This window comes from Molossus molossus, unplaced genomic scaffold (assembly GCF_014108415.1).
Source record: "Molossus molossus isolate mMolMol1 unplaced genomic scaffold, mMolMol1.p scaffold_m16_p_17, whole genome shotgun sequence".
Taxonomy (NCBI): domain Eukaryota; kingdom Metazoa; phylum Chordata; class Mammalia; order Chiroptera; family Molossidae; genus Molossus; species Molossus molossus.
This window is the reverse complement of record NW_023425352.1, coordinates 27,143,344-27,154,664: the sequence shown is the minus strand read 5'-3', so window position 1 is coordinate 27,154,664 and position 11,321 is coordinate 27,143,344. Positions and strand designations below refer to the sequence as shown.

The window sequence follows — 11,321 nt, the reverse complement described above, 5'->3', positions numbered from 1 at the left end:
TTTTTTCTTTAATTGGCATTACGATGTTACAGTGATAAATGCCTAAAGGAAAGCTACACAAAACTGTTATTTATTGGTAGAATACAAGAGAAATCAGCATCTTTCTTCACCTGCAAAGCGAAGAGCTGAGAAGGACCTCAGAGGGTACAGAAATCTGGGCAGGGAGATGGGAGGGGAGGGCTCACTTTGCAGGATTTGTAAAAATAAAGGTAGAATGTTTGAACTGGGGAGATGTAACCTTACAAGCCAATCCAAAAACCAGATGGCACATGAAAAAATGAGACCAGCCCTGACCAGTGTGGCTCAGTTGGTTGAGCATCGTCCCAAGCACCAAGAGGTCACTGGTTTGATTCCCTGTCAGGGCACATGCCTAGGTTGTGGGCCTGAACCTCAGTGGGGGGCGTGCAGGAAGCAGCCAATTGATGTTCTCTCTCATCGCTGTTTCTGTCTCTCTCTCCCTCTCCCTGCCTCTCTCTCTAAAAATTAATAAAGGAAAAAAAGTTTTAATCAATAAAGAAAAAGTCTTTTTGAATCAATAAGAAATATATTCTTTGAAAAAAAAATGAGGCCAAACACATCATGATTCTGGCCCCAGGTCGTCTGTAGGGTAGCAGTGGGCTGGGGAGCCACCGCTTCTGACGTCCTGTCTCAGCGTTTTCCACGACGTGGGCTGCCTTCTGAGGGGAACTGAGCGTCTCCATCATCAGCCCGGCAGAGAGGGACAGCACCCAGAGTATCCCTGGGAAAACCTCAATCCCACCCCAGGTCAACGCCATGTGCTGTACTGCGGGCGAAGAAAAACCACAGATGTGTTATAGGTCCATAAGAACGACCACTTTACTTGTCACTTTATTCTACAATAAGTTTTTGTACATTGTAGCAGAAAAAAATGACAGAAGTACTGAACCTTGCTAGTTTGGTAGACATAATTTGAACTAAAGAGTCTAAGCAATGGATTGTTAGTGGAATTAAAATAAATGGTCCAAAATATAAGTCACACCTCATTTTACAGACAAAACGGCCAAATCTGCTTGTCAAGGTGATCAGACCTAGGGGACTTGGAGTAAAACTGAATTTCACAAGGGGCTTTGCAAAGCACCAGTTGGCTTGTGGCTGTGACTGGGTTTGTCGAACTCTCCTTGGTTATTTGAAGAAGACAGTGTGCTTCTGAGCAGTCAGGGCCTGGCTCAGAAGAAGTGTTTCCGCGGCACAGCAAGGGGGGTCATGGAGCTGGTGGGTGGACTCGGAGGTTCCTGGAAGCCTCGTCACAGAAGCGATGGCGAAGGCCGGCCCAGCCCGCCGACACTGCCCACAGGCCTCCCTGGGGCGGGCACATTGCCGCTCAGCCCAGCCGCCCGCCCGCTGTGCACGTGCCGAGTCCTCGGGGCTCCTTGACCATGAGCTTTCCCCGGACAGTCCGAGGACGGGGGCTTTTCTCCCTACTCCCACAAAATGGGTATGGCCTCATTTCTAATACTCACTCGAAACACTATTTACCCTGCACACGTGCCTGCGCGCACACACACGCACACGCAAGGAAATTCCCACTGGGGTCAGGAATGGGACCCAAGGGCTCCTTCTGGATGCTTGGTGACTTCACTTGGTGCCTCACTGCTTACCAAACCCCAAGACCCGAGAGTTGGAGTGAACGGCGGCAGATCTGCCCCCCAAGGAGACTGGTCAATCCAAAGGTTCTCCGGCTCTGCCCCTGAAACGCGGCCTGGTTCAGAAGCAGCGCAGCACCTGTCCTCACCGCAAGCACAGATCCCGTCCGGCTCTGTCCCAGCTCCAGTTCCCTCCCCGAGCTGCGTCATTCCAGGCTCAGCCTGGGCACCAGCCACCACAGCCCCCTCCTGCGCTCCGTCTCTGCGGGGGGACCGTAAGTGTCCCGCGCGGGCTCCTCGCTCCCTGCCACGGTCTTCACGTATATGTGAGCTTCTCCCGGGCCCGTGCTACTCTTCTCACGAGTGGGCGCTCTCCTAGGGTTCTTGAGAAAACAGACAGGTTTTTTTAAAGAAATAGTGTGGTGAAGGCAGGGCAGGGGCGGGAGCGAGGAGACGGGTCAATGGGGGGAAAGGGGGGACAAATGTAATATTTTCAACAACAAAAATAAATTTAAAAAAAATACAGTAAAGACTTCTGCTTTTGGCCAAGTTGGAGTAACAACCACCAGCTTCACCCTCCCTCCTACAGCAACCAAAATTCAGACAAACTACCTAAAACAATCGTTTTCAAGACTCCGGACATCAGCAGAGAAGGACAGTGATCCCTGAGAGACAGAAAACACGTAAGGACTGTCCTGCAACTGCCCGAGCTTGCTGCCTTGGAGGGTTTCAGGCCGTTCAACATTGTTTGGCCTAATGTTAGCGTGGTATCTGCTTTTCTGTCCTGTCACTTTTAACCTGTGAGTGTCTTTGTATTGAAAGTTAGTTTCAGTAGGTAATATATAGTTGCATCTGTGCTTTTGTGTCCAATCTGAATATCTCTGCCTTTTAATTGAGGTATTTCTTCCACTACATTTAATGGGATATTAATATGGTTGGGTTTAAATCTATCCTCTTGTGCCCTGGCCGGTTTGGCTCAGCAGTTAGAGCGTCCGCCTGCGGTCTGGAGAGACCCGGGTTCGGTTCCCGCTAAGGGCACGTACCTCGGTTGCAGTTTGTCCCCGGCCCTGGTTGGTCGTGCGGGTGGCAGCCACTCGATGTGTCCCTTTCACATCGATGTTTCCCTCTCTCTCTCCCTCCCACTCTGTCTGTACAAAAAATGAAAAAATGTCCTCGGATGAGGATAAAAAAAAAAAATCTATCCTCTTGCTATTTGTTTTCTATTCCATCTGTTCATTGTTACTTTTTGAGTCTTTTTTCTGCCTTCTCCCACACAGATTTTATTTTTTCTTTTTAAATATGTTTTTATTGATTTTTTTTCCAGGGAGAGAGATAGAAACATGGATGTGAGAGAGAAACATCAATTGGCTGCCTCCTGCACACCCCCTACTGGGGATCCAGCCTGAAACCCGGGCATGTGCCCTTGACTGGGGATTAGACCCTCGACCCTTGGGTCTGCTGAACCAAACTGGCCAGGGCTTATTTAATATCTTTTACTAAAGTTTTATTTTTCTCCATAAATAAATTATGTTTTTGTTAGATTTATTCCTCAGCATACTATATGTATATTGTTATTACCACTACAAAATGGTATTTTTTAAAATTACCTTTTCTAATTGATTGTCATTGGTTTTTAGAAATGCAAATTACTTTTGTATACTGATTTTATATCCAGTAAACTTGTTAGAATTGCTTGATAATTCTAACAATTTATCTATAGGTAACCATATCATCTGAAAATAATGAAAGTTTTGTTTCTTCTTTTTCAATCTTATACTTCCTACTTCTTTTTCTTATCCTACTGCATCGACTAGGATGCAGTAACAGTGAGGATCTTTGGTTTGTTTCTGATCTTAAAGAATTCATTAACAATTTACCCTTAGGCATGATGTGTCATGTAATTTTTAAAACGATATCTCCATTCAATTTAAGAAAGCTCCTATTCTATGTTGAGTTTGCTAAGAGTTTTCACACCACAAATGGCTGTTACATTTTTTTAAGTCTATTTTCCTATTGAGATTGTCACATGATTTCCCCTTTTTAATTGGTCAGTAAAAGAAATTACATTGAATTGATCTTCTAATATTAAGTCAACCTTGAATTCCTGTCCAGCCGATAAAAATACTGAGAACCTCCTTTGAGTCTGAGTTTCACTTGGTCCTCTCTCTCCACACGAGCTCCCACAGAACTTCTCCTGTGAGGAAAAGGCTTTAACACCCTTGTTTTGCTAGGTTTGTTCACTGTATGATGATAAATAGTGATTGCAACCCAGAGCTCTTACCTCAGCTATCTTGGGATTGTCATCAATTTCTGAAATTTCATATGGCCTCTCACTTTCCTAAATAAGACAAGATAAGATAAGATAAAAGAAAGAAAGACACAAAGGATTACACCGATTGCCCATGACCACAATTCGAATCAGCGGTGCTTAAACTTCAGTGCACATTACAGCCACCAGAACACTTTGAAAACAAAACAAAATAAGTAAATAGATCATAACTCTCTCCTCCCAAAACATAAATAAGAAATTCCGCTGTGAGTTACTTCAGAAATAATCCAGGGTTGACAGTGTGGAAAAGTGGGTGGGACTAGAGATTAAATACAATTGGCCATAAATTGATAATTAGGTTTATCATATTATTCTCTCTAGTATATGTTTAAAACTAGTCATGATAAAAATGTTGCATTTTTAAAAATATTTTTTTCTTGATTAATTGATTTTAGAGAGAGAGGGAGGGAGAGGGAGAGAGAGATAGAAACATCGATGAGCGAGAACATTGATCAGGATTAGCTGCCTCCTGCCTGCCCCCATGGGGGATTTGGCCCACAACCTGGGCATGTGCCCTGACCAGGAATTGAACCCATGCCCGCATGGGTCGACGTTCAACCACTGAGCCACACCGACCAGGCAAAAGTTGTCTTTTTTAAAGACTAATGCCACAACTCTTTCATCCAATGATCCTGATTTAACTGTTTTTGGTGACTGGCATTTTTGTAGCCTCCTAGATGATTTTAAAATGCACTAAAGGTGGAGAAACTGCTACTTAATGTTAAAGTTTATAGCCTGTCAACAGATCTTTACATCCATGATCTCGTTTTGTCCTTGCAATCTGCCTACCTCTTAAAATAGGTATAGTTTTAATGACTTCTATTAGATTGAACTAATCAAGGCACAGAAAATTAAGTCACTGCAGGATCACGTCCATGATAACGCACAGAGCCCAGGTTAGAGCCTCGGTTTTCCGTCTCCCTCTGAGTGCTTACGGCTGTGGGGACACCAGGAGTTCTCACAAGCAGAGGATGGAATTAGAACCAAGGTTCGGACGACACAGTTGTGTCACAACCCTGGAACCTCACTGGATGTCGAGCTGGGTGGCCCTTGCGTTCTGAGCATGGTCCCCAGAGCAGTCTGGCGCTTGGAAGGGGCGGGGTCGGTAGATTTTCACAAGGGCTTTGCATTCAGACGTGGAAAAGGGCAAAGACAGACAGAGCCGCTTACTCCGGACGTGCACCAGCCACAAACACCCAGCACCCGTTTGTCTCCTGTCCTTCCCAGGGTGATCTCCTTCCTCTTTACGGAGCATGCCCTCTGTTTCTCAACTTTAGAAAACACATCCACTCCATAGACATGTGTTTGCCATGGCAACAAACCTCCCTCTTCAGTGCGACTATCTGCCCCCCACAAACACACCCTCCAGCCTTGACCAGTTTGGCTCAGCGATTAGAGTGTCGGCCTGCGGTCCCGAGAGTTCTGGGTTTGGTTCCCACTAGGGGCGTGTACCTCGGTTGCAGTTTGTCCCCGGCCCTGGTTGGGTCGTGCGGGTGGCAGCCACTCGATGTGTCCCTTTCACATCGATGTTTCTCTCTCTCTCCCTCCCACTCTATCTGACAAAATATGGAAAAATGTCCTTGGGTGAGGATTTACAAAAACAAAACAAAACACCCTCCAGTGAGCTGAGGCTGTGTGAGCCATCAGCTCAGGGTCAGAAACGAGGTGCAGGAACGCCCACCGCCTTGTCCTTAGGAAACAGACACAAGTCCAGCCACATTTTGCCCAAAAGCCAGCTCCCTGAAATACCCACTCCCGCCAACACCTCCAGACCCAAGGAAGCTGGCGATCACCTCGGTGGACTCGCTGCTGCTGCCTCTCCGGCGAATCAGAGTGTAGAGGAGAGCCACCAGCAGGGCCGCGGCCGCCAGGGACGGGATGCCCGCGGCCAGTCCGAGAGAGGGCCCGCAGTCCTGCCACACAGAGAGCAGTCAGTCTCCAGAGAAGGACAAGTTCCATCGATTAAAAACAAAACAAAACAAAAACCTTCAGGGACCCTAAATGTTATACAAAATCAAAAGGGTAATGAAATATTGTGAAAAGGGTTTGCAATGTACATGATAAATGACTCATTTTCATAGGACTTAATTTACATAGTTTAAGTCGGTTAGAAAAGGGAAATAATCCAGTAGAAAAATGGGCAAAGAATATGAACAGGACATTCCTAGGAACGGAAATACAAATGCCTCACAACATTGGAAAAGCTGACATACGATTCAAAGCAACAATTAGGTACCGTTTTTACCTGTTGGTTTGGCAAAGAGTGAAAGGTTTTATTATATTCCATACCATTTTGATGGGATTTTTAAAATTTACACTAAATGCATTAACCAATTAATTTTCAAATTCCCACTTTTTTAAAAAATATGTTTTATTGATTTTTTAGAGAGACAGGAAGAAAGAGAAAGATCAATGTGAGAGAGAAATATTGATCGGCTGTCTCCTGCATGCCTCCTACTGGGGATAAAGCCCGAAATCCGGGCATGTGCCCTGACCAGGAATTGAACTGGGACCTCTCAGTCCATGGGATGACACTCAATCCACTGAGCCACACCAGTGGGGCAAATTCCCACTTTGTTTTGATCTGAATGGAAACAGCCACATAGGTTTTCAGATTTGAAGATTATCTGGAAATATCAAAGGTGATCTGCAGAATCTGTATAAACATGTGATTCTCATATGTAACACAAATTCAGAAAAGTATATAAATCATAAATACATAGCTTGATGACTTTTCACATGATGAACCCACCCATGTAACCAGCACCCAGATGAGAAAACAGAACGTTCCCAGCACCTCATGCTCCCTTCTAGTCAGCCTGTGTGTAAGACTATCCTGAAATCTATCACCACAGATGAGATGTGTCTGTCTTTCAATATTATCTAGATGTGCATAGAAAGTGTGTACAGTAAGTTCTCAGTTAACATCACCGATAGGTTTTTGGAACAACGTGGTGAGACAACATACAATGAAACCAATTTTGCCATGGACGGATGAATAGAAACGAGAGTTATATTCCTATAGCATCTTGTCAACGTTTTAATGAAACAATGTTGAACAAAACATTGTTCCAGAACCTCGCACTTGTGTCCGCCCTCTTTTGCTCAGACGTTGTGAAATCCACCTGTGATCTGCAAGCTCTCCCTCGCTTCTGAGCTGAGCTGGTCATCAGAACGGTAGTTGAGCCAGATTCTGTGCTCGGTAACAGTTCACATATCGAATGTATCTACCCCCAAAACAAATGCACAAGTGGGGTAGAGCATTGCTTCCCTGTTTTATAAATGACCAAACCAAGGCTTCAAAATGTAAGTACTATACTTACTGCTTCTTTCCCACCTGTAACAACTGGAGAGGAAGTCTGTGTGGAAAAACATATCTTAAGAAAACAAATCTGTGGCATGAATATAAGACAGTCTGTCCGAGGTGAAGCTATAATGCCCAAAGTTCACCCCTCTGCTAAGCGTTGCGTTAAAACAGTAGAGGACAATGACCGTCAGACAGAACTTGATTGCTTTCCGGGTAGAGGGAATGAAATTCGACAAGGAGAAAGAATTCAGAAATTCAGGTGAGGGCTTTTTTACTTACCCCATGGATTTGCTATAACACCTTTTATGACTCTAAAGGATTTCTCCTGTCCCTGGTCCCCACATCCTTCCCAGCTTACTTTGGGCCTACCTGTCCCCATTGCCAGGGGGGAAATGGTGGAGACTGTGGGGATCTAGTTAAGGAGGTTTACTGTTCTCAAACATGCAACAAAGCAAACGGCTTTGGGGGATCTGGGGTTGTGAACCATCCGTGTCCTGGGGCAGTCCCTCGCTGAATGGATACCTGGCATGTGTCTGGTTGGCATCTCCACTCAAGAAGGGGCACTGGATCTCACCCTTTTAGGAGATATTCCAAGTGATAGTCTTACCTGGATCAGTAAGCCTCAGGGAACCAAGTCCTACATTAGAAACCAACCCAGGTAAACCAGTGTACTTGTAATTTTTAGCCTTGGAAAGATGTCTCGCACAGCCCCAACTCCTCATTAGGGCCTTTGCAGAGCTGCGGACGGGAGGTCACTGGCGGGGCTCTGGGGGCCTCGGTGAGCTCGGCGGCGACGTGTGGTGAGTGGGGACCACTGGACTTACCGTGTTGGGTGGCAGTGTGAAGTTCAGCGAAAAACTCTGCAAAAGAGGAGAAAACAGTCAAGCTCCAGGAATGGTCATCCAGGCTCCTGACCTCTCCACCAAACATCACTGACCCTGCAGATTCTAAGTCCCAGGGTCCTCTCCCAATCTTGGCCCAAAAAGAGGGCCGGGGACCAGACAAGCATGAGGTCAAGGTTCCTTCCTCAGCACCAAGTCAGTCCGCAACCAGGGCCAGACTAAGGGGCCAGCCAGCAGGCCTATTGCCTGAGGGACCCCAATCCGCAAGGGCAGTAAAATCATTACTAGAAAGTCAGCAAAGTGCCCACAATTATTGTGCCCCCACCCCTGAATTCTTTTCAGGGAGGGAACTGTGTGACTTCAGAAACACTCGGTGCTTTCTGCCCGGGTTAGGAAGTAAGAGCCCCAAGGGACATCCTCCAACAACACCTGCTCCTTAGACCCCTTCCCAGGCCAGGGAGCCTGAGAAAGACAAGGCTTCCGTTTCTGCTGAGTCTAAGGCAGAGGCTCCGGGCTAGAGCTGAGCTGGTCGGAACAACAGAAGAGAAGCTAACTCTTCTCTACCCTCCCGTCACTCAGCAACCGGCCTCTCCTCTCCACCTAGCAGGGGTCATTATTTAAGTCTGTGGGCTCAATGGGGCACCAAATTGTTCGCCTGCCCAGGTGCCCACTTATCTGGGTCAGGCCCTGCCAAGGGCCTCCGCTGGCCCCTTCCGCCTCCCAGCTGCACCTCTGTCCATAGTTTGGCTCATCAGTGCCAGTCTTTCCAGGCTACTCTTTACCGAGACCAAGATAGACATCTAGGACAGAGCGAGAGGGACGTCTGGGCTACCACAAGTCAGTGTGTTCTTGCTCAAGGAACCTAACCACTGGCCTTCGTTGCCAACACCAACCAAGCCCACAGATGCAGCAAGGACACTTGCTGGTCACTGCACTGAACACAGCTGCCCAGAGCTTATCTCATCAGAGAGTACTGGGTACTGATGTCAGCAGGCCCAAGACAAAGCTTCCTTTGGGGGGACAGCAGATGGGAGGAGCAACAACAAGAGGGCCATTGCGTGTGCTGTTTATCAAGAGTTGGGTGACGACAGTTTTGGCCAATTTTAGAAAGACATTCATGTTTTGTAGAAACACACTACAGTGCTCTTATGGAGAGAAAAACATCACATAAAGTTGGGTGGAGAAGAATCTGACGCCGTGTTCTTCAGAGGGGCATCTGGGTGGGGTGAGACAACCCTGGGTTAGAGTCACCTCATCTGGGTCTGAGTCCAGACTCGGCCACTTAGTAGCCGTGTGGCCTTGGAAAAGTGACTCAGACTCTCTGGTCCCCGTTTCCTCACACTGATCTATTCTCCCAGGCTCGGGTTTTCCATCCTCAGAATGGGGATATGACTCGCTTGCCCTGCCCATCCCATGGGATGAGCCCAAAGAAAATGGCATCTGGGGCCTCCCCTCCCAGACAGTGAAGCACTCTAGGTGTGGGAGGGTCCAGTGGTGCCCTGGCCCTGTGGCCTGGCCAGCAGAGCCCCGCGTGAAGACCACACTGGGCAAGTTCTATTTTTTTTTTTTATCCTCACCCAAGGACATTTTTCCATTTTTTTGTTCAGATAGAGTGGGAGGGAGAGAGAGGAACAGAGAGAGAGAGAAACATCGATGTGAAAGGAACACATCGAGTGGCTGCCACCCACACAACTGACCAGGGCCGGGGACAAACTGCAACCGAGGCACGCGCCCCTAGCAGGAACCGAACCCGGGCCTCTCAGGACCACAGGCCTACGCTCTAACCGCTGAACCAAACCGGTCAGGGCTGGGCAAGTTCTTTTTGAATGGAATCACGAACAGGGACTAGCAATATTCAAAGTACTGGAATTTGGTACAATACACTTGTTGCTAAAATATACTTAAGTTAGCCTAAGCACATATTATGTCTACATGATGGTGCTGGAGGCTCTCTGGATCTCAGCGGCCGAGTGGCACTTGTCATACATTTGCTGTTGGTGATGGGGGAGGGAGCGCATGATACTGGCTCCCTGTTGCTGAGGGTCTGCTGTGAAGGGTGCTCTCGTCCCGACATCGCCGGTGAGGGAACTGAGACCCCGAGAGGTTTCTAAGGCCACCAGCTGGTGAGCGGTGGAGGCTGGGTTGGAGTGTAGATCTTCCTGACCCAGAGCCTGAATTCTGCTCCTTTTAATCATCTCTTTAATCAAGAACCACAGAAGCCTCTTCTGTTTTCCCCCTTAACTTAGCAAACTCCATTTGATTGAGTCACAACCAAGTATGTATCACAAGTCGATGAAAAGAGGTGGAACGTTTCTGATGCCAAGTCCGAATATCTCTGTTGCTGCTCAGGCAGCAGAAGGCGGACTGAACGAGGACTAGAAATCATTGACCGGACCCATTACTTCAACCGGGAAATGAATTTAGCAGAAACATCTACTTTGTACCCTTGCTGTATGTGGGGTGTTACAAACAAAACCTTAATAGTAACATAAAAGATGAGATCAGCAAATATTTGATGAGAATTGTACAAAGATGATTAGTATTTTGCACATAGGCTAATAATTTAAACCCAAGCCCCTTGACTGTATTGCACAAGGAAACAACGATGGTAGAAATGTGAATTGGAGGTGTGAGCTTTAAAAGCCTGGGGATTGTTTTCAGAGAGAACAAAGGTTAAGCTGAGAAGAAGATGTAAGCTGTCACTTACCATTCTGACAGCCTCCCAAGAACCTTCTCCAAACACTGTCCTCGGCAGGCTCCTTTCTCCCCGGAGCTGTTGGCTTGTGTCTCGCATTTGTAGGGACAACCAGCTGGCAGAGCAAGGGTAGAAGGCAAGAGACAGCTCCACGGGAGCCCTGGCCAAGCCATTTATGGTCAGGGGAGTAGCCAAGTCCTCGGCCCATCCCTTGGGAAGATGGTCTCCTGCCCCATCGCCACTGTGTATGGCCGGGGTCACCCACTCTCTTTGCCTTTATTTCCTGTCCTTACTTTTCAGGACTCTTCCTCGGTTACACATCCAACTCAGCACAGAACCCACAGCTGGCCCGAGAGCTCGGAGGCAGCTGCACGCTCTTCACAAACAATGGGCTCCACAGGCTGAGGCTGGCCCAGCGATGATGGAGTCAGCGCAAGCCCAGCCTCGCTGCAGAGATGCCTGGGAGACGGGCTGGGCCCCGCTCTGGGTCCGAGGCCGGGCCCTGGCTGCCACAGGGAACACACCCCTGCCAGTGAGCGCCCTG

At 47.5% G+C, this 11,321-nt stretch overlaps 1 protein-coding gene across 1 annotated transcript; it reads right to left on the bottom strand.

Annotated features, from left to right (window-relative positions):
- Positions 1–836: 836 nt before the first annotated feature.
- OPALIN (oligodendrocytic myelin paranodal and inner loop protein) lies at positions 837–10,985 on the bottom strand. The gene is given in 8 exon segments (XM_036265540.1): positions 837–1,987; positions 3,886–3,942; positions 5,727–5,846; positions 7,257–7,279; positions 8,025–8,100; positions 10,790–10,839; positions 10,842–10,913; positions 10,916–10,985. Coding segments are annotated over 8 exon segments (645 nt in total). The 3' UTR covers positions 837–1,810.
- Positions 10,986–11,321: the final 336 nt, after the last annotated feature.